Source organism: Malus domestica, chromosome 08, assembly GCF_042453785.1.
Source record: "Malus domestica chromosome 08, GDT2T_hap1".
Classification (NCBI taxonomy): Eukaryota; Viridiplantae; Streptophyta; class Magnoliopsida; order Rosales; family Rosaceae; genus Malus; species Malus domestica.
Window position 1 is genome coordinate 7,250,381 of NC_091668.1, and position 22,924 is coordinate 7,273,304.

A 22,924-nucleotide genomic window follows, 5' to 3' on the forward strand; every position below is an offset into this window, starting at 1 on the left:
GAGTCACTCTCAAATTTAGGCTACTTTACTAAACCCTACTTAAGAAATGCTAAGGAGATTCTTAAAATTGGACTCTCCATGAACTCTCTGACACTTCACAATTTAACGTTAATTCACATGTTATTATTATAAAGAGAGTCCAAAAAGAGTCATACTTTTGAGAGTCTCATTAGACCATCTCCAAAGGAAATGTCAAATTACAATTGATGACTGATGTGGCAATCTAAAGTATTATGTCAAATTTTGTACTTTTCCAACTAAATTATCAAATGTTATTTTGTTATTTAAATAGAACTTTAAATGGTTGTAATTATTATTAAAAAAATGTTGAAACAAAATTTTTATTGGTTAAAATGTTAGTGGAATAAGAGACCCACCATTAAAATGAATTAAAAATAAATTTGACATTGATGTCAAATTTAACTCCAAAACACAAAGCCTCCAAATTCAGTCAGCAAATAACACTTCAGTTGGAGGGACTTTTGATGTCAAATATGAATAGTGGCATTACACCTAGAATTTTAACATCTCATTTGAAGATGTTCTTAGTATTTCTAAACCTTACTTTTACGGAAAGGGATCCTCTTCAGATTCCTTCCTTCTAATCCACCAAGTCCGGGGATCTGAGCCGTTGAAATTTGATCCAAAAACTACAAACAGGGACATACTATAAAAGTTATAATAACTTTAACTGTTGAATCAAATTTCAATGATCCGATCTCCGAACTTGATGGATTAGGATGAAGGAATCTGGAGAAGATCCCTTTCCTACTTTTAGCTCAGTGCCATCTTTTCCGTAGTTCTCACACGTGCAGTGTTGCGCATGTGGTAATTGGCAGGTTCATCTGAAATCTTGACACGTTAAGCTATGGGCCTATGGCCGACTAACCACTGTCCAAAGGACCATATTGTTCTGAAATCTTTTGTTTCATCGGACGTAAATTGTGTGAGTGAGTCTCTAGTACAAACAATATGGGCCAGCAATACATGTGAATCCCTTTCTGCTTTTTCATATTCTTCTGATGAGAATTTCAGGCCTAACTTGTTTGAGGTCCTTGGTTGTATTCACGGAAAGGGCTAAATATAGTTATGTTTAAAATCATAGTTTTATAAAAAAATTATTGTAAATAAATAGTGTCATGTCTTGTATATCATCGGTAACCGAATGACTGCATATAGCCTTCTTGATAATTTATTATTTTAAGTTTATACTTTAAATTTATTGGTTAATTTAATTATACTGTTTTTAGATGTTTTCAAATATAATCGTTAAATTTTAATCAATTATTGAAAATGAGGAGCGAGGCCCAAATAAATTACTAAGAGAAGGCTACATTTGTCGAGCATGATGCCCTTTTGACTAAATAATAACCTGTTGGGCTTCATAATTTATAGCCCAATTATAAATGGAGATAAGATTTTAGACAAATTAGATGTTTTTTTTATTTTTAAACCTTTAGTCCTGTTGATTGAAGATGACCTAAATTATCAAACATGTCAGAGGAATCACCATCAGCAATCTGGCAAACACAAAGCCTCAGCAGGTTCATGATAAAAGTGGTTTCAGGAATCTTCATTCAGTTGGCTACTTTTGACAACAAGAATTTTCGGATGCCCTACCTAAAATCTGTACCTTTCAATCACGAAATGGCATCTAATTTTAGTAGAGACTACGAAAAGTTGTGTCATGTTAGTTCGTCAATGAAATACGTCTGCCAACAGATCTTTTTATTTTCAAATTCAAATTCTGTCTCTGTAAATAAGAATAATTTAGAATATACGCCGTCAGAATTAATATTGTGCTGTGATTTAAAAAGAAATGAAGATTACGGAGATGCTTTGGCTGTTTATTTAACGATAATCAGAAAAATACGTCCCACTTCAACTAAAGTTTACACCTAATGAAAGGCATCCATTTCTGATATAAGCCTCCGCCAACATCAAAACAAAGCCTAGGTACGGATTATTTAGTATCTAAGACTCCCAACAAAGCAAACCCAGAGAGATTTTTCACTTTCAAAATCCCTCCCTACTCCCAAATCTCAACCTCCATGAACCCATCCTCGGTAGCACACCCCCTAAACATTCCCATACAATTAAACCCATAAGCTACTTCACCTTTGTTAGACACAGCTATGAGTCCGGCCTTGCCATCATCAAGCCTCTCTTTGATCACAAAATCCACTGCATCTTGCAGCCCCAGGCCCTTGTACTCCATAACTGCTGCCACCTCACGCGCGAGTGTCCCGCGTATGATTGCCTCGCCCTCTCCAGTGCACGAGACCCCGCAAAGGTTACATGCATAGGTACCGGCACCAATGAGTGGCGAGTCACCGATTCGACCAGTCATTTTGTTCATGAGCCCACCGGTGGATGTAGCTGCAGCGCAACGCCCTTGGCTATCTACCACCACACACCCAACGGTCTCAGGGGCGTAAACTCTAATGGGAAGCCCGTTCATGACCAACGGACTCTCCACGCCTGCGCTGCAACTCTCCAATCCTAATGGAATCCTATAATCAAACTGCACGCGACCAAAATTAATTAATATAGGACCCAAAACATACTAAGTACTTAATCCGTTAATTAATTACCCTTGATGAAAACAGAATATACGTACCAAAATTGTGTTGGCCTCCTTGGCCAATTTGAGCATCCCCACATTATCCTCCGTGATGAAATACTCATTGTCCACGACCTCAACGCCCTAAAATATTACACGAAACCCCATTAAGATTCCACAGAAAAATAATATATACAAATGAAATCTTTGTTCAGATTATATTTGTAAACCACATGATTTAACGATTAATAATAAAATATAACAATCAACTATCGTTATACTCAGTTTACAAAATAGGATCTAAAAATAAAGTTCATATTATTTTTCTATATGAGATAGTAGTGGAAGGAGATCAACTAAAATAATAATTAAGTAAACGTGTGACACTATGAACAGTAAGGTGGAATCTTTGCACTAGATTCAGATTCATTACACCTGCAGTACAAGACACGAGTTTATATTTTATTCAAATTTCTTGGTATAAGGATTTATTATTTTTTTCAAGAATCCAAATTTGAATTTTGGTTCTGCATTTGCGTATTAAATATTATTATAGATAATGAAAGGGGTTAAAGTGAAAATATTATAAACCTGTTGTCGGGCGAAGTCTTCGGCGCCGGAGAAGGCGAGGTAGGAATGAGGGGATTTTTCCATGACGAGGCGGGCGAGTGAAACGGGATTCTTAACCGTGGTTAAGCCCGAAACGGCGCCGCACCGTCTCTTGGGTCCGTCCATGATGCTGGCTTCCATCTCAACCGTCCCTTTAGCGGTGAGAGCGGATCCACGGCCAGAGTTGAAGAAGGGATCGGTTTCCAATTCCCGAACCTATTTTTTGACAAAACCACTTCACAAAAATTAATAATAAAACCAAGATTCAGTGAAAAAAAATAAAGGAAAACTAATGAAAAATTCAAAAAAACTTCTCTTTTAATGAAAAATCTTTTTTAAAAGTATAGTGAATAGTACAAGAGAAATATATAAAGGTGGCTTTTCATTAAAAATGAACAGTACCCCGGAAGTGTTTTGTTAAAACTCCTAAAAAATAATTAAAAATAAAATAGTTTTTGAGGAGTGTAAACTAGAAGAGAAATTCCAGCATGCATCATGCACCGCCAGCTTAGGGTAACCAGGCAAACTAAAAACGTGACTAAAAACTCGGAAAACATAACAAGAAAGTTTTCAGTGTTTGGAAAATCATTACGGCTTGTTTGGTCATGTAAAAAACACATAAGACAAACACAGAAATGGGATTAAATCGGCAGTAAAAGATATTGAACATGAAAATCAAAGGGATAAAAGCAAAGAATAAAAATGCAGATGCAAGTTAGGTTAGCTGGGTTTGAGTTTAATATCATGTTATAAATTAGGGTAGTTCAAAATACCGTCTTGTAAGATATGACGGAAAACATGAATGCCATTTTTATGGGATTGAAATGGAGAGAAATGTCAAGAGGGGGAGGGAGGAGACGTACAACGAGTTCAACAACATCGATGGCGGTGAGATCGGAGCGGAGAGCAGAGATGCCGAGATTGAGGCACCGGGTGAGGAGTTGTTTGGCCTGCTCCTGACGCTCCATGGGGAGGTTTGGGTCGACACCCGCTCCGCCGTGAACCGCAATTGCCCAACCACCCATATTTTTCTGCCTCTTACTAGCTCTCTCTGTGTCCCTCTCTGGACTTGCTTTGGTGCGACTCTAGATCTCTCTATGTGCGCGCCCTCTTTTTTGCTTTGTTTGTGTTGTGGCTACGAAATGCCAGGTTGCGGTGATTTTATAGGCAGGGGCGGATTCCAAATTGCCTCTTGGGGTCGGATCCTAAAATTTAATTATATTGGGGCGTGCTGATTTCCAAGGTTTGGCCCGAATATAAAAAGGGAATGCTGCTTACCTTTTTCATTTGAAAAGAGCTCAGGTGGTCGAAAAATTGCTTATGTAGTAAAAAAATTAGGGTAGGATTCTCTCCTATCTTTTTTCTCCTTCCTTTCCTACTTCTTCTATTTGAACGGTCACGGTTAAGCTACGTCAACATCTTATATTAATTTTATATAGAAAGAGAAAGACAAAATAGAGAATGTGAGAGGAGGGGAGAGAAGGAGATAGAAAGAGGAGGAGAGATAAACCTAGTCCAAAAAATTAAGGATTTAAGCCCCTGTAGTGAAGTATGTTAAGATTTAGGCCCAAAATTAAAAATTTCATCAATTATCCATTAATTGTTAGCACATGAGGCTCATGTGAGGCTAAAAGATAAAATTAGATTTACATGTAAGCTTCATGTGCTGACAACTAATGGAGAATTTTGTTTTAGCCTTATATATGTGGCTCACGTGCTAATAATTAACGGAGAGTTAATGGAATATCTTCCGACTACCTTATTACCACAAGGACTAACAATCCAATTAGGCCTTTGAAAAATGATAGAGAGATCAAATGCGTGCGAAAATAATTCTTAGTTTTAAAGAGCATATGTATGCCCACTCATCTTGTAACTAAAATATTGACAACAAATCATAACTATGTACTTGGTGGGAGTTTAATCCCACTACTTCTCTTCGTTCCTAATAACTAACTATTTAATCCACTAACTCTATCATTCTGCTAATAAAATAAATAACAAATCAATATGAAGGAGTAAAACAATAGGATATGTGGATTTTTCTATAGGCCTAGACTTGACTAAGTTTATTAGCACAATGTGCTCTTTTATATGTCTCCAAGTTCATATTCATTCTCTATATTTTGAATAATGAAAAATGACAAATGACTCATTTGGAAGTGTGTTTTAAAATAACTGAAAGTGCTTTTGATGAAATTGTTTTTGGATTTGAAAAGCGCTTGAAGTGTTTTATGCAAGAGTATCAGTTATGTGCTTCTTTCAAGAAGCACGTCATTTGATTTTCCAGGATTCATTAGTATTTTTACTAAGAATTGGTTCCAAAACACTTTCATCAAAAGTGATTTCAATCATTTTAAATGCACTTCCAAACGAGTCCAAAATCACATTTGTATGTCCTTTTACACACCTATGTTTAATCATATTTGTTATTTTCGTTTAATTTTATTAAGATTTCTCGATTAAAATCAAACTTAATTAGGATTCCCCTGCGTTGCATTTGTTTTGTGCCCCACTTGTTGCGGGAAGTTATTCTAGTGTTAACTGTGTCCAATGGGGAACGACGGGACGCACGAATCTCCAACCCATCTGTGTTTAAGGTTTAATAACCCTTCATTTTGTTCCCAAAAAAAAAACTTTGCGGTCTTCCATATTTTTGGGTTGTCTTTTCCTCTAGTTTGGTATTGTTGTGTTTAAAACAATAATAAACAAAAAACTACTTATGTTATGTTGTGAGGATAAACAGTTGTAAAAATAAAGTTATTAAATGTTTGATAATTTTTTTTTTGTAAAAGTGCTTTTAACAAAACAAAAAAATGTGTTTGATTGTACGGTAAACTTTTATATAAATTGTTGTAGATATGTTAAATGATTAAAAAGGATATGGTATTTAATGTGATATAATAATTGTCAAAGAGAATAATGTAGGTGGTTTTTTTAGCCAAAATGGTCATTGAGATTTGTATAATTCCTGACTTTAGTCCTTGAGATTTGAAAGCAATAGAAGTAGTCCTTGAATTTGTCCATCATCAATTATTTTGGTCATTCCATAAAAAATCTCCATTAAATAAGGCTAAAATGACAAAAATACCCTCAATTTTTGTCAAATCATTTGGCCCATTGTTTATTAAATTCAGGGTATTTTTGTCATTTTGGTATTTAATATAATTTTTCATGTAATGACCAAAATGATTGATGGTGGACAAACTTAGGGACCACTTCTATTGATTTCAAATCTCATGGACCATTTTGGCTAAAAAGAACCTAAAGTAGGGGCAATGATTGTAATTTTGTAAAACATGTGAGGTATATTTGCTATTTGAAAATTTCATTAAATGGGGACTGATTACTCTGCTTTGAAAAAAAAATCTACTTTTTTAGCTTCTTCTTTTATACTGTTATTGACAACTACTTTGTTTTTTTAAAAAAAACATTTTTTTTTTACAAAACACGTTTGATGTTGCAGATTTTATAATAAGCTAGTTTTTTTAAAGGCCAAATCGGATAAATGATCCATGTGGTCATAAGGTATTCGGAAGATATCCCATGTGCTAAAAAAACTTGGATTTAAACCCTTTTGGTGTACTTCGTTAGCAAATTTAGTCCAAAAGTGATTTTTCCGTTAATTATATGTTATTACATGGGTAAAATTGTATTTTGACATGTGCATCTTCTTCTTCATGCATCCACCTTTTTCTTCACAGCCCACCAAAGAAAATCACGAATCAGATAAACTTTCCCATCATCTTCCAGATCCAAGGAAAATCATAAAATTGTTCATCTTACACACTAAACCTCAATTTAATTGGAAAACAAAAGTTACCCAAATTATTAATCAAAGTCACACGCACACATATATTTTGTAGAAACGAGATAATAATTTGATTAAGTTTACTAAATCAGAAATAAAGACAGAACAAAATCAATCCCAGAAACTTTATCCCCCCTCTAATTGTTTGATTGATCATTCTCTACTTTCTTGGACTTTCTAGGCAACCAAACAGGAAGATAGAAAATTTCACATCTAATATATCACACCTATGCGAAAACAGAGATTTCCTATGCTACATACACCAATTCGAGAACAAAACACCCCAAAAGGTTGTAATTGTTTGAATAAAAAAAACCCAAGCTGAGACGGCTTCGATTTCCTCTGAAGTCGCCCAAAATCGCATCAGAATCAGGGGTTCAAAAAAACCCCAATTGTGGAAAACTCACTTAAGCGCACCCACAGGGACACGATGGCCGCCATGGTTGCGGTGGTAGCTCTGTGAAAAACTGAAAATGGTCTCTCCTTTTTCTCTTGCGCGAAGTGGGTTTGGGGGTTGCGTAGGGGAGATGCAGGAAGAAGAAGGTGCACACATCAAAGTACAATTTTACCCATATATTAACAAACAGTTAACGGAAAAATCACTTTTGGACTAAATTTGCTAACGAAGTACACCGCAGGGGTTTAGATCCGAGTTTTTTTAGCACATGGGCTATTTTCTAAATACTTTATGACCACATGGATCATTTATCCGATTTGGCCTTTTTTAAATGCACCACAATCTCAAACTAGCCCTTAACCAACTTATAATCTCTTAGCCGGCCCCAATACATCTTTTGTTTTTACGTAAATGCTCTAATCTAATTTGTTTTTGCCACTAATGTCATGAATTTTTAGCATGCAAGGGTAGCCTAGCCCAACCCAATTGTGAAAGAGAAATGCTAAAGAGACTCTCTTAAAAACTGGATTATCATGGATTCTCCATCATCTCATGTTTTTGACATAATATTTTATAATGTTAGCATTAAAATTGTACCAAAAACATGATGTGGTGGATAATCAATAGACTTTTGAGTCTCCTTAGCATGAAATTGAGCAATGAAGGTAATTTTGGAATTTGAGAACCAATTTAAGTTTTACCATTGACTGCATGTATTTCAAATTTACTTGATAAGGAAGCGAGTTAAATGAAATGACTTATGTGGGTTTTCCAATTAAGAAAAAAGGATTATTTTTCACTATAAAAACTTACATAAAACGGATATACAATTATTATGATATTTTATAAATAGAATAGTGTATGTAAGTTTATCTCTGTAATAACGTTATACTTTGGCGATAAACGTTACTATAAGAGTGCATCCACACTATATATTTCAAGATTTTACAAATTTCAAATTCATAAAACTTTCTCCAACTCACGAGAGCGATCTGGTTTGGAGCAGCTTATGGAGTGGCCAGGCCAGGGCAGTCTGGTCATGAACAACTAAACACCTGTACGCAAGTAAATCGTATTTTTGAGAAAAAATACATTTTTTCTTTGAATGTCGTGCAGATACGTACAAGAACTCTTTACAATAGTTTAGTAGAAAAATCATCGTTATCATAAACTATTTTGTTTTCTTTTCTCCTTGTTGATTTTTTCTTCTCGTTTGTTCTTCCTTTGTTTGTGGCGTGACTCGAATTATATAATGCCTGGTATATGTAGATTTTTACTGCAAATGCATTATATATATGAACAGATTTTATTTTATTAATTTATAGTTCTTACAGAATCTGATAATATTTTATATTGATCGCTGAAGACGATTTTAATTTTTTTCATTAATTTCAAATATAATGCCCAGTATATGTAGGTTTTCTCTGTATAAATTTATAGTTGAAAACAGAAATCTGTAATTTTTCACTGCCATGCCTGCGGAGAGATTTTTTTAGTGTGCCGGGGATACAGCCGGTACACCAAGTGTAATTATACAATTTGTTGGAAACTTTAAAAAAAAAAATTACCAATTGTTTGTTACACACTTGGTGTACAGAGCCGTATTTTTAGCACACAAAAAAATTTATCTTGCCTTCATGCTTAAATATGAAGAGAAATGTTAAGTGGACTCTTAAAAAAAAAAAAAAACTTTTTATAAACTATTTGTCATCTCACAGTCAAATGTTAATTCTCGTGAATTTGATTATGAAAGTGATGTTAACCAGCCCCGACCTAGACTTGCATGCTATAGGTGCTACCCTATTAATTTCTGCCTGGAGGATTTACATATCATTTAACCACTTATTGTCAAGTCACTTGCTTTAAACATTTCAAATTTCATGTGACTTCTAAATTTCTGGTAATTTCATGTGACTTTCTTCTACTCATTTCCATATATAAAGCCGGAGTAGGTATGGCGGGCCTGGCGGCGGACACCTACTCATAAATTCAAAGGTGAGATGGGTCCCAACGGTGCTGGATTATTTCTGTATTTTGTTTAAGTATATCCCCACATGAGCATAATCGATCTAATTAGCACTGGATAATGAGATGATAAGACTGATGATGATTGGTTAAATGGTCTTGCTTAGGCTGATGACAATGTATTGAGGATGAAGCTGGCGGATATACATAAGGGTCATTCAAACCTTCTTAGCTAATTACGTAAAGATTACATCAATTAAACTCCACAACGTTGATTTTCATGGGTACGTATATTAGGGCATCAAGTATATATCTATAGGAAGATTCTTTGTTATAGCTTTTGCATGGAGCAGTTCTATCAAGGTAAAATGGAACCTAAAGATCTCACTTAAGAGGCAGACGCACCCAAGAACTTCTTCTCTTTGCATACAAACACACACAAAGTGTTTTTAAATAAAAAATTTTAATTCTTGCTATCAAGGTTCTAAAAGGTATTAAGCCTTAGTCAGACGGTAGGCAAGGGTTTAGCTAAAGCACCGGGCCTAGGCGAAGGGTTAGGCAGTTTTTTAATTTTAATTAAAATAATCATATAAAATACAAATAAATGTTTACTTATACTTAAAAAAAATACATAATTGTATTGTGATACATTATAAATTGCAAAATAGAATTGACATATAAATTATAAAGTACTAGAATATATTGAGAACATGGGGACTAAACATATAATGAGTATTCATCCAAGTACCCAACAAGTCTCTTACAATTTATTGAAAAAATAAAATGCAAAATTGAAGTTATTTATTTTCTATCTAAGTGAGAGTCACAACCTAGCTAGGCTGCTTAGTCGCCATCCAAGTATCCAATAAGTCTCTTACAATATATGAAAAAATAAAGTACAAAATGGAAGTTTTCTATTTTAAGTCTAAATGAAAGTCGCGACCTAGTTATGTGGTTTAGACGAGTCTAAACGAGCTAAACGGACACCTAAACAAATTTAAACGACTTTCTTTTTTTAAACATCCAAGAATTATGACGGTGGCCTGCCAACGGGGACTTTTAAAATGCTTACCATAAGACTAAACAAATATTGATTGATGCAACATGCATCAACTCCCAAAGTTGGGGACGAGAGCTACACATTTTATTGCTCATGGACGTCGTACCCACTAATAGTTTGTCTTGTGTATCGTCGGTGGGACATGAACAAATACATTTGTTTCCAACCCCCCCCCCCCCCCCCCAAAAAAAAACCAAGACTTTTACAATGTTAATATATACATCATTATGCACGGAATAGATGGGCTCATCTTTGATTTATAAAATCAGCACATAAGCTAATTATACAATGCCACATGACCATATTTAACAGTACCCTTCATAAATAATATCATGATATTTTCCCTAGCTTAGCTCTCTTTAAGGTTTGCCTTTGTTGGTATTGTTGAATTATAAGATGTGAGCTGATTAGGATTTAGAAAATAAGCCAAGTGCTGAATTGTGTATTCACTTGTGCTAAAACAGCCAAGTGTAGGGCTCAAAATGTAAGGTCATGAGTGTCATGTTTAATGATCCTAGTTGTTAGCTAGATGAGTGGATGTGATTCACCTCTAGAGAGAGAGTGATCCAGCAAAGAGTCCTAACGGTTTTATTCTCTTTTTACACTCCTTGTGTGATGTGAGGGTAGTAATCAATGAAAAGAATTATTCCTTTGTGATTTGCAAAGAGATGAAGCACCAACCATTTTCTTCTATCAATGCATTCATCTTCTTTTCCGAATTACATCACCTAACCCTAACAAGGTATCAGAGCCAGTGTCATATCCCAGTCTCGACTCTGCCATAGCATGATATTATCCTCTTTGGGCTTACCATTCCCTCACAATTTTGTTTTTGGGTTTCAGCACGAGAACTTCCTAGTGGGTCACCTATCCTAGGATCACTCTCGCCCGAACTCGCTTAACTTCAGAGTTCCGATGGAATCCAAAGCTAGTAAGTTCCCAAAATGCCTCGTGCTATAGGGAGGTGGGTATGTACATATAAGGCACATCACCTCCTCTCCGTTGGTCGATGTGGGATGTTGCAATCCACCCCCCTTAGGGGCCCGACGTCCTCGTTGGCACAATCGCACCACAAGACAGAATGGCTCTGATACCATTATGTCACATCTTGTCCATTTTGGGCTTACCATTCCTTCACGGTTTTGTTTTTAGGTTTTGGCACGAGAACTTCCCAGTGGGTTACCCATCCTAGGATTGCTCTCACCCAAACTCGCTTAACTTTGGAGTTCCGATAGAATCTGAAGCCAGTAAGTTCCCAAAAGGCCTTGTGCTATATGGAGGTGGGCATGTACATATAAGGCACATCACCCCATCTCCGTTGGTCGATGCGGAATGTTACAACTAGGTTGGATCAATTGATATATGGGTGTAGACTGTGAAGCTGAAAACGTCATTGACGTTGAAGCATTCGAGCTACATTCAAGCTTACTCCCGTTCTAGTAAAGTCGCCGGAATTCCATAGAAATCAAAATCGAGTTTGTTTTCCTATCACATCGAAGCCCATGATGGCCGGATCTGAAAGTTCAGAAGTAAGGACTTTGATCTTCTTCGGTGAAAACTACGAGTTCTGGAAAATCAAAATGACAATGATTTTCAAGTCTCATGGACTGTGGAAGTTGGAAGAGAAAATGATTACACTTCCTAATGACTCAAAGAAGAAGAAAACGAAGGTTGATGAAGCTGAAATTGTGGATGAAGATGATGAAAAGATTGCTAAGATGTTCATGAAGGATGCCAAAGCTCTCGAGATTATTCAAAATGTTGTTTCCGATTAGATTTTCCCTCGAATCGCTAACACAGACTCATCTAAAATGGCTTAGGATCTATTGTATGGAGAATACCATGGTGGTGATCAGGTACGATCGGTAAAACTTCAAAATCTCAGGCGTGAGTTTGAATATGCTAGGATGCGAGATGGTGAATCTTTGTCTAGTTATCTTACTCGTTTAAATGAGATGATTAATCAAATGAAAACGTCTGGAAAAACATTTTCAAATGAAAGAATGGTACATAAAGTTTTGATTTGTCTGAGTAAAGCTTATGATCCTATATGCCTTGTGATTGAAAATACTAAATGCCTTGAAACTATTGAGCTACAATAAGTGATTGCAATTTTGAAAAGTCAAGAGCATCGTTTTGATTTACACTCATCTGATGCAACTGAGAAGGTTTTTGCTTCTTTATCTATATGTAACAATGGATAGAGTTAGAGCAATACTCAATCTAGTAATTATCAGGCACAAAAAAAACTGGAACTCGAAGGGCAAGAAATGGGATTCAAAGCCAAGGTTTCAACAAAAACCATTTGGCACACTTGCACAAAATTTGAACTCATCACAATCTATGAGTCAAGCATGTGCAAAACCTCAATGCAAAGTGTGCTCCAAGTTCATTTTGGAGAATGTAGGCATATGGGGAAACCAAAATGTTACAATTATGACAGATTTGGTCATTGGGCTAGAGAATGCACTGCAGGAAAGACTATGCAAAAGGCAAACTCTGCAAATCAGGTGGAAGTGACATGGAACCTTTTCTATGCAAATAATGTTATCTCAAAGTCAAATGTGAATGGTCATTGGTATATTGATAGTGGTTGTAGTAATCACATGACAGGAAATGTAGATCTTCTTGTTGATGTGAGAATAAATATAGCAGAAAAGGTACAAATTCCAACTGGAGCACTGGTGAATGTAGCTAGAATGGGTTCACTAGTGATCAACACTAACAAAGGCAGGAAATACATTATAGAAGTTATGTATTTACCTGGCCTAAAAGAAAATCTATTGAGTGTTGGACAAATGGATGAGCATGGCTATTACTTACTGTTTGGAGGAAATATGTGTTGTGTATTTGATGGACTTTCACTTGATTGTCTCATTGTTAAGTTAGAAATGAAGTGAAATAGATGTTATCCTTAGTCACTGTCGTCAAATGATCAGATGGTGTTGAAAACCAATGTGTCTCATTCAACAAGGATTTGGCACAAAAGAATGGGTCACTTGCATTTTAGAGGGCTCAATGAGTTAAGGGATAAAAATATGGTACATGGTTTGCCATACCTAGAAGAACACAGTGAAGTGTGTGAAGGGTGTTAACTTGGAAAACAGCATAGGGATGATTTCCCAAAAGAACAAGCATGGAGAGCTAGTGCACCACTGAAGTTAGTGCATGTAGACTTATGTGGACCTATGATAACTGAATATGTTGCAGGGAATAAGAATTTCATGTTGCTCATTGATGATTACACCAGAATGACATGGGTGTATTTTCTCAAGCACAAATCTGAAGCTTTAAGCTGTTTTAAGAAGTTCAAAGTTATGACTGAGTTGCAATCTAGTTTCAAAGTGAAATGCTTGAGAAGTGACGGAGGGGGAGAGTTTATGTCCACTGAATTCACTCAATCATATGATGATTTAGGCATTCAAAGGAAACTTACACTAGCCTACGCTCCTCAACAAAATGGAGTGGTAGAGAGAAAGAATAAAATAGTGGTGGAAATGGCAAAATCAATGCTACATGATAAATGAATGCCTTACTATCTTTAGGCTAAAGCCGTTCACACTATAGTCTACATTCTAAATAGGTCTCCTACAAAATCTTTGGACAACATCACTCCATTTGAAGCTTATTGTAGGAGAAAACCAAGTATTGCTCATCTGAGAATATTTGGTTGAAAGTGTTATGTACATGTTCCAACTGAACTAAGACATAAGCTTGAATCGAAGAGCATAAAAGAGGTGTTTGTTGGATCTGCAACATGTGAGAAAGGCTATAAAGTATTTGATCCAAACTCTAAGAATCTAATTTTGTCTATAGATGTAGTGTTTGATGAAGACTCAAGCTAGGATTGGAAGTTAACTAGTAGCAGCCAATTCTCTGTAACCTACTTAGAAAGTCAGAATGAAGTTGAGCGTAGAATGAATGAGATTGAATGAACACTAGTATCTAGTTGTGTTCCACATTTAAGGGAATCAACTAGTAGCAGTCAATAAATCACTTATGTCACTCAGTCTTATGATCACACACCTTTGAAATAGAGGAATTTGAATGATGTTCTTGCTCAATACAATTAGTGCATTGTGGAGCCAGAAAAATATGCAAAAATAGCTTAAGATGAATCTTGGTTAAAAGCAATGCAGGATGAGTTGACCATGTTTGAAAAGAATGGCATATGGGAATTAGTTGACAGACCAACAATGCAGCCTGTTATTGGAGTTAAGTGGATTTACAAAACCAAATTAAACCTTAATGGCTCAGTCTTAAAGAACGAGGTAAGGTTAGATGCCAAAGGTTATGCTCAGAAGCTTGGTTTGGATTATAATGAAACCTATGCTTCAGTGGCTAGATTGGACACCATTAAAACCCTCATTGCCTTAGCTGCTTAGAAGAACTATAAGTTGTACCAACTTGATGTTAAATCTTCTTTCTTAAATGGAGCATTGCAGGAGGAAGTGTATGTGGATCAGCCAAAGGATTTGTAGTGAAAGGCAAGAAAGATAAAGTGTATAGGCTCCATAGCTCTCTATGGACTGAAATAGGCACCTAGAGCCTGGTATGGGGAAATTGATACATATTTCTCATAGTGTGGTTTTCAAATGAGCGTAAGTGAACCAACACTATATATCAAGTCAAGGGGAGTATAGGATACATAATTGTTTATATCTATGTAGATGACATTGTCTACACATGTAGTATCATGGAGATGTTGAGAGAATTCAAAGAGGACATGATGATGAATTATGAGATGACAGATTTGGGTATACTCCACCATTTTCTAGGAATGGGGGTTATTCAAACTAACTACAACATCTTTATTCATCAAAAGAAGTATGACTTTTCTCTGTTGAATAAATTTGGTTTGAATGAATGCAAATATGTGACTACACCACTTGTAACAACTGAGAAATTGAGTAAAAATGATGGGAGTGGATCTGCAAATGAAGAACAATATAGAAGCATTGTGGGAAGCTTGTTGTATCTCATTGTTACCAAACATGATATCATGTATGCATCTAGTCTACTTGCTAGATTCATACATTGTCCTACTAACAAACATTATTGAACTGCTAAGAGAGTACTTAGGTACATAAAGGGAACTTTGGATTATGGCTTGGAGTATGTGAAAGGGAAGAAAGCAGTTCTAATTGGATTCTGTGATAGTGATTGGGGATGATCAATTGAAGACAGTAAGAGTACCTCAGGCTATGCATTTTGTTTTGGAAGCGGAGTGTTCTCATGGGCATCTGTCAAACAAAGTTATGTTGCACTTTCAACTGCAGAGGCATAATATATCAATGCATCAGAAGCTACAATTTAGGCAATATGGCTAAGATTTGTACTGGAGGACTTTGGAGAACTTCAAACTGAAGCAATTCCATTGCAGTGTGATAACACATATGCAATTGCCATCACTAAGAATCCAGTGTTTCATCAAAAGACAAAGCATATTGATAGGAGATATCACTTCATCAAGGATGCATTTCAGGATGGTATAATTGATCTGGTGTACTGCCCTACAAGTGAACAATTGGCAGATATCTTCACCAAGGCTTTGACCAAGGACCGATTCAACTACCTCAGAGATTTGCTTGGAGTCAAATCAGCTCAAAGCTTAAAGGGGAGTGTTGAATTATAAGCTGTGAGGATTAGGATTTTGAAAATAAGCCATGTGCTGAATTGTGTATTCACTTGTGCTAAAACTGCCAAGTGTAGGGCTCAAATATGTAAGGTCATGAGTGTCATGTGTAATGATCCTAGTTGTTAGCTAAATGAATGGTTGTGATTCACCTCTAGAGAGAGAGTGATCCAGCAAAGAGTCCTAACGGTTTTATTCTCTTTTTACACACCTTGTGTGATGTGAGAGTAGTAATCAATGAAAAAGAATTATTCCTCTGTGATTTGCAGAGAGAAGAAGCAGCAGCCATTTTCTTCTATCAGTGCATTCATCTTCTTTTCCGAATTACATCACCTAAATCTAACAGGTATACGTATATCTGTGCACATGAATATATAGGTATATGTATCCATGCCTATCATATTTTGCACTCTTTTAAACCAATGCAAACGATATCTTTGTAATTAGTTAATTTTCTAGTATATATCTTATATTCTTTTTAAGGTTAATTGCATGCTACACCTTGTAATTTTCGAAATGGATCTAATTTGCTAACATTGTACTATGATGTTTTAAAATCATATCAATTTATGCGGTTTAGATGTTGAACTTTGTGGTCATTCGTTAAGTTGATGACATGATGATCATGAGGACTCATTTATAGGTTAATGTGGAATTAACAACCCGGAACAAAAATAACCATCATCAAGTTTTATCATAGTAGACGTTTCGTATCCCAAAAACAATAAACAATGGTACAATTTGGTTATAGTGGTGAAAGTGTGGTTTAATTTTGCACAATAAATGAATCCTCATCAGTTTAACGGGGGATTAGAAACAAACAAACGAAAGATAAACGAGTATGTTTTCAAAATCTTAGGGTGTAATGTGAGAGATTAAAAACCTCATTGTCATTATTTTTTTATAATTAAAAACCCTAACATAGAGGATGTAAATTATCGTCAACCTTTTTTCTTATATGCATACAATAAAACTTGAATATAACTTTGGAAGAAGGATATCTAACATCAAGTTTTCAATTTAGTAAAACAATATTTGTGTCCAGCTCTCCATTTAGTAGAACAATATGTGTGTTACATGGAAATTATGATCACTCAATGCTATTTATGTACAACCCGATCATCTTACTAACAATTTTCTGTTTTTCTCAACCAAAGTAACCAGCTAACATGTGTTGATCGATGCAGTTAGTTTTTCTTCCTCTTAAAATGTGTGGGTGTAGTGTGATCATGTAGGTTGAGAAAATAACATTTTCCTTTATCGAAGTGTCATCTTGCCCCGTACGTAATACTGTATGCCATCTATGGTTTATTTATCTTGGCCTCGCTTTCCAATAGGTGGGGGAAAAGCCTGAAAAATTAGAGCTAGCCTCATTTGTAACTGTTAGGAATTTTCGTTTTGTACCTTGTTACTTGTTCCCTAGAATTGTTGCATGCCTATTGAACATGTAAACATCCGCTAAATCTTGTGACGTATAAATCTTCCACTTATAATGGGACGTCGTAAATTTAACTTTTATGAATTGTTGTCAAATTATTACAGATGTATTATGAGGTTTAATCAAAGGAAAACTAATGAAAATGACTTGAAAACTTTGAGTTTTAACGATAAGGACAAAATAAAAGGTAAAGTGAATAGTACTAGAATTGATTTTTTAGTGTAAAAATATGATTTTTTGTCAGTGTTCTAAAAAACGCCCTAGGCGGCTGCCTAGGCGCTGGGCGCCTAGCAACCGAGGCGTTTTTGGCCAAATTGGGAGGAAAAATCGAGTTGGGCCTAGGCGGGCTGGGCGAGTAGGCGGGCTAGGCGGTCCTAGGCGGGCTATGCGGTCCTAGGCGGTCCTAGGCGGCCCCAAGCGATCCTAGGCGCTCCTAGGCGGTCCTAGGAGGTTTTTTTTTAATTTATTTTTTTATTAATTGCATGCTTTTTTCTTTTTTGGTTTCATGGTGGTATACTTATGGAAATGGTGTATCTAATTTGCAAATGATGGATTTACTAAAAGTTCATCCAATACTTATGGAAATAGTGTACCTAATTTGCATTTTATCATTATTTTATTATCCATACAAGTATAGTTTTTTTTTAGGTGTCAATATGCACTTATTTACAAGAAATTTACCTAAATCCGCCTAGGCGCCTCCTAGCCACCTAAGCGCTAGGCGCTAGTCCGCCGCCCAACTAGCGCCTAGCGTTTTTAGAACCTTGATTTTCGTTAATGTGAACAGTACCGCAAGTTTTTCGTTAAAACTTTTTTAATTCAACTAGCGCCTAGCGTTTTTTAGAACCTTATTTTTCGTTAATGTGAACAGTACCGCAAGTTTTTCGTTAAAACTTTTTTAATTCAACTCAAATTTCAACCTAATCATCACTAAATGATGGACCAATTGGAATCCACACGTTATATTTAGTGCAAGCTTATGTATTTCCCACAACTAAAGTATGACTGTATGTACGTCATTTTTTGCCAACTAAGGTCATTGTTGGAGAGTGACAGCCGTCTTCGGACGTGGGTTTGGACCTTGTGCTACTTTCCTCGGCACTAAACATACCACGCAACACAATTATTAATATGTAAGCATGCATGCTGAGTTCCAAGGAGATGGGGTAGTGTCATAATCATTGACGTAAAATGGTGGAAACATAACATATGATAATTAATAATAAGAATAAAGGAGTGAACTTTCACTGAAATTTACCATACAATTTGGAAAAAAAATTATGGTAGTGACATCATGCATTATAGAGTGTGCATACGTAATAGTACATAGATTAATGTGAGAGGTACGTACACTAGGTTAATTAATTAGTAAAAAACTTGGAAATAAAAACACGAATAAATTAAATAAGGGTTGTGTTCTTGTATTAAGCACAACTGATGCTACACGTGACTAATGCTAGCATGAGATACATTTGCATTGAGACTGATGCTAACATCTCCACTAACTTAGGAAAAAAGTAATGTATTATACATAATACTATTACGATCAACATCAAGAAGCTAAGCTAGATAAGTAGAGCAAGTTGTAAACTTAATGGAGAACTCTGCAGAACGCATTTCCAAAGACCTTTAAGGTGGTGGTGCATTCGAGCCAATCATGCATATCTGCATTGGCAATAAACATATAAACATAAACATAAATACTACAAACGCTTTTGAGGGGAACTTGAAGACGTACGTTGTAAATTGGTAAATGTCACGTCGGTCATGGCCACTGTGAGGAGAAATTTTAGCGTTTAGGGAAAACGGACTACCGAATTCCGACAGCACACTAAGAAAAAGTCCATGCCCACCTCTTGAATTGAGACCCACAATTATCTCATTTTGTTTTATCACACCCTCTCTCGTACCATCCTCACTTTGTCTCCCGCACATAAGCCCTTCTCGCAACGCTTCAGTGATTCTTCTGCGAAAGACATAATGGGAATTGGGTGAGAGGTGGGGTAAAAAGTTGGAGTAAGACTGAGTCTCAAATCAAAGAGGTCGGGGTTTTTTTTCAAGAAACTTTAACGAAAAGCTTTCGGTACTATTCACTTTAATGAAAAATCATATTTTTACACTAAAAAGTCAATCCTGGTACTATTCACTTTACCCTTTATTTTGTCTTTATCGTTAAAACTCAACACTAGTAGAAAAAATACTTTGCGCGACGAAAACTTGCGCGACGCAGCCAAATTCGTCGTGCAAAGTATGTTTGCGTGACGTTAAACACAAAGCGTCGCGCAAACGGACTTTGCGCGACGGCAGTTTGCACGACGAAGACCGACGTCACGCAAAAGTGTTTTGCGCGACTCAACTGAACCTACGTCGCGCAAACTTGTTTCGCGCGACCAAGATCGACGTCGCGCAACTTGTCGTCACGCAAAGGCCGCTTTTTTCGTTGACTTTGCGCGACGCAAGGCCACTACGTCACGCAAAACAGCTTTGCGTGACGGAGGTTGACCTACGTCACGCAAAGCTGTTTTGCGTGACGTAAGTGGCGTCGCGCAAAGTCAACGACTTTTTCTTACTTCATTTAATCAGTTTGGGAGGTAGAAGCTGCAAACTAGTTGCAGCAGCTACCTCCCTCCCCCATCTCTCTTCAAAACATTCTCCAATTCTCTCATTTCCTCAATCTTTTTCTATCTGGTAAGCGATTTGATTTTGTATATGTAACTTTGAATTGAGAATTCAAACTAAAACTACTAAATTTGTTTTGTACAGGATTTTTGTATACAATTATCATTGAAGAACGAATTTGAAGGTATTTTCTTCATGTTGCATATGGGATTTTTGTATATGTACCTTTGCCTACTTGCTATGCCCTTTTTTGGTAATGGTTTGAGTTTTGTGAGATTGAATTTTGAAGTAATCTTTATTAATTTTACCTATTAGGTACTTTTGCCTACTTGCTATGCCCTTTAGTAATCTTTATTAATTTTGCATATGGGTTAACTTATATATTTACATAGAAGAAATTGTAAGAAATGTTGGTTTCCCCTTGAAATTTCCTTAATTTGTGCTATACGGTTGAATTGAGGGTAAATCCAATGCACCGTAGGTAATTAAGAATTATATAGAAAACCTACAAAAGCCATGAACTTCAAAGCTAATCTTATCATCACTATTAAATTCTCAATGCTAAGACAACATGTTTTAGTTCAATAATGAGGGGGTTGATTTTTGTGAGCATATGCCATACTTATGTAGATAAACAATGGCTACGATTCTCCTATTAAATCCTTGTAGAAAATTAATATCGTCTTCCAATTTTAATACAAGTAAGTAATTAAGGATTCATTTTCAGTCTCAATCCTTTGTAAACTTGAAGACAACCAAAACATCTTTCAATAAGATTTTTTAGAACCAATATCTAGCCAAAATACGCGTACACTTGTGTTCATATTCTAACAATACATTAATCTCACCACCAAAATTACTCGAGTGTAACTAACTAGAATATGTATATTCTATGATATAATTAGTATAAACAAATAAAAACTAAGGCCATCACATTATAGTTTAGAAGTATTAATATTTTGTATCTATTTTATTTAGTTTCACTAGTTATTGTGATTTAATTTAGGGAGACTTTGGATGCGGTCCCTAGTTATGAACAATCTTTGACTGAAACTTTGTTGGTTTTCAATTTTTGATCTAAGTCCCTAAAATTAATTGATAATTTATTTCTATGTACGTTACTATATTTTTTAAATTAAAAATTAAAATTTATAGTTGTTCATATTAATGAGATTTTAAATAAAAAACATAATTTGTGGGATTAAAAATATTAAAATATAAATATACTATTGTGTGTGTGTGTGTAAACATGGGTACATTCATAAAAAATAACCAAAAAATTATTGTATCAAAACATGGGTACATTCTTCAAAATGGGTACATTTAGCAAAAATAAAAATGGGTACAAATAAATAAAAAAAATATGGGTACAATACAAATAAAACTTTAAAAAATATGGGCACAAAAAGAAATTAATATATGGGTACAAATTAAAATTGAAAGGAAAATTGGTACAAATTAAAAAAGGGTTGCAAATTAAAAATGGGTACAAACTAAAAATAAAAATATATGATAAAAAATTTAGCCATAAATATAAATATACTAATTGTAACATTTTTAATATTAAATGAATATATTTATAAATAAAAAATATTTTATTATTGAAATAATTAATGATATTATTAATACAAAGGACCTTGATCAAAAATTGAAAAGTAACAAGGTTTTAAACAATAGAGTAGTAAAAATAAGGATGAAAACCTAATTACTCCTTTAATTTATTTGTATGCACATATTTTTGTACATCACGTACAAAATTGTTTTGTGTTGTACGAAGTTAATACTACTTAACTTCGTACACTTTTTTCAAGAAAATCTTAGTTTCCCGTTTGAGAATTAGTTGGATTTCGTGCATGGATGCAAAAGCATGACTGCGGTCCAATTAATTCTTGAATTGTCCCATTTTTTGGACAGTTTGGGAATTCATAGTTATGTGTTGTAGTTTGCGGTTCACGGATTAGGTTTCGATAGTAATTTTTTTTCAAGTACTATTCATTAGGTTTTTTTTTTTTTAAGGATAATAATTTTTTTTAACAAACGATATTATCTACACAAAGGTTGGTGGGGGAGTTGGCTAAATCTCACAATGAACTAGCAATAATATGGTTCAAATTCCTTTTTGGCGAGAATCGAACTTTAAGACCTCTAAATTATAAGTGAAGAGGGATATCATTTTACCATAATACTAAGTGGTTATTAAGGATATCACTTAGGTACTCACTTGTGAGTACTTACCTTTTAATTTTGTGTATCATATTTTTGTTGGAAAAATATTAGTATTTTATGGTTATTGGATGAATAACAAGTTGGTAGACGATGTACCATTTTGAAGTTTTATAGCCGTTTCAGCATTCCTTTTTATTTAATAATATTCTTATTATTTTGTAGTCTTGTAGCACTTTGATATTCAACTCTTTCAACACTTCTTTTTATTATTTTAGAAAATAATAGATATATTATTAATTTTTCTTAAGTTTAAAAAAAAAAGAGAACAAGAGAAATTTTTTCATTACACCAATTTAAAAAAAAAAGAGTACACAAAATACTCACTAACGAGTGGGTCCTTATTTGAGAGAAATTTTTAATTATGACGGGAATACAAGTGGTATACCACGTGTTTTAATAAAAGTGATGAGAAATTTTATTTTTTTAAGTTATTAATTTTTTAGCACATATATCTCATCATTTATATAATAATATGTAGTGTATCACATCATGTACCGATCATACTAAAAAAATCTCTTTTTATTTGGATGTGGGTGGAAAAGATCCGGTGTTGAGGTTTCGTACACTAGAATTTCACACTGACAGCCACGGAATCCACGAA

General features: G+C 35.0%; 1 protein-coding gene across 1 annotated transcript; it reads right to left on the minus strand.

Annotated features, from left to right (window-relative positions):
* Positions 1–1,826: 1,826 nt before the first annotated feature.
* Positions 1,827–4,461, minus strand: LOC103441081 (probable isoaspartyl peptidase/L-asparaginase 2). Its single transcript, XM_008379775.4, has 4 exons — positions 4,036–4,461; positions 3,155–3,388; positions 2,621–2,707; positions 1,827–2,524 (listed from the first exon to the last, which is right to left on the minus strand). Exons 1-4 carry the CDS (start codon positions 4,195–4,197, stop codon positions 2,030–2,032), a joined length of 978 nt encoding a protein of 325 aa, XP_008377997.1. The 5' UTR covers positions 4,198–4,461; the 3' UTR covers positions 1,827–2,029.
* Positions 4,462–22,924: the final 18,463 nt, after the last annotated feature.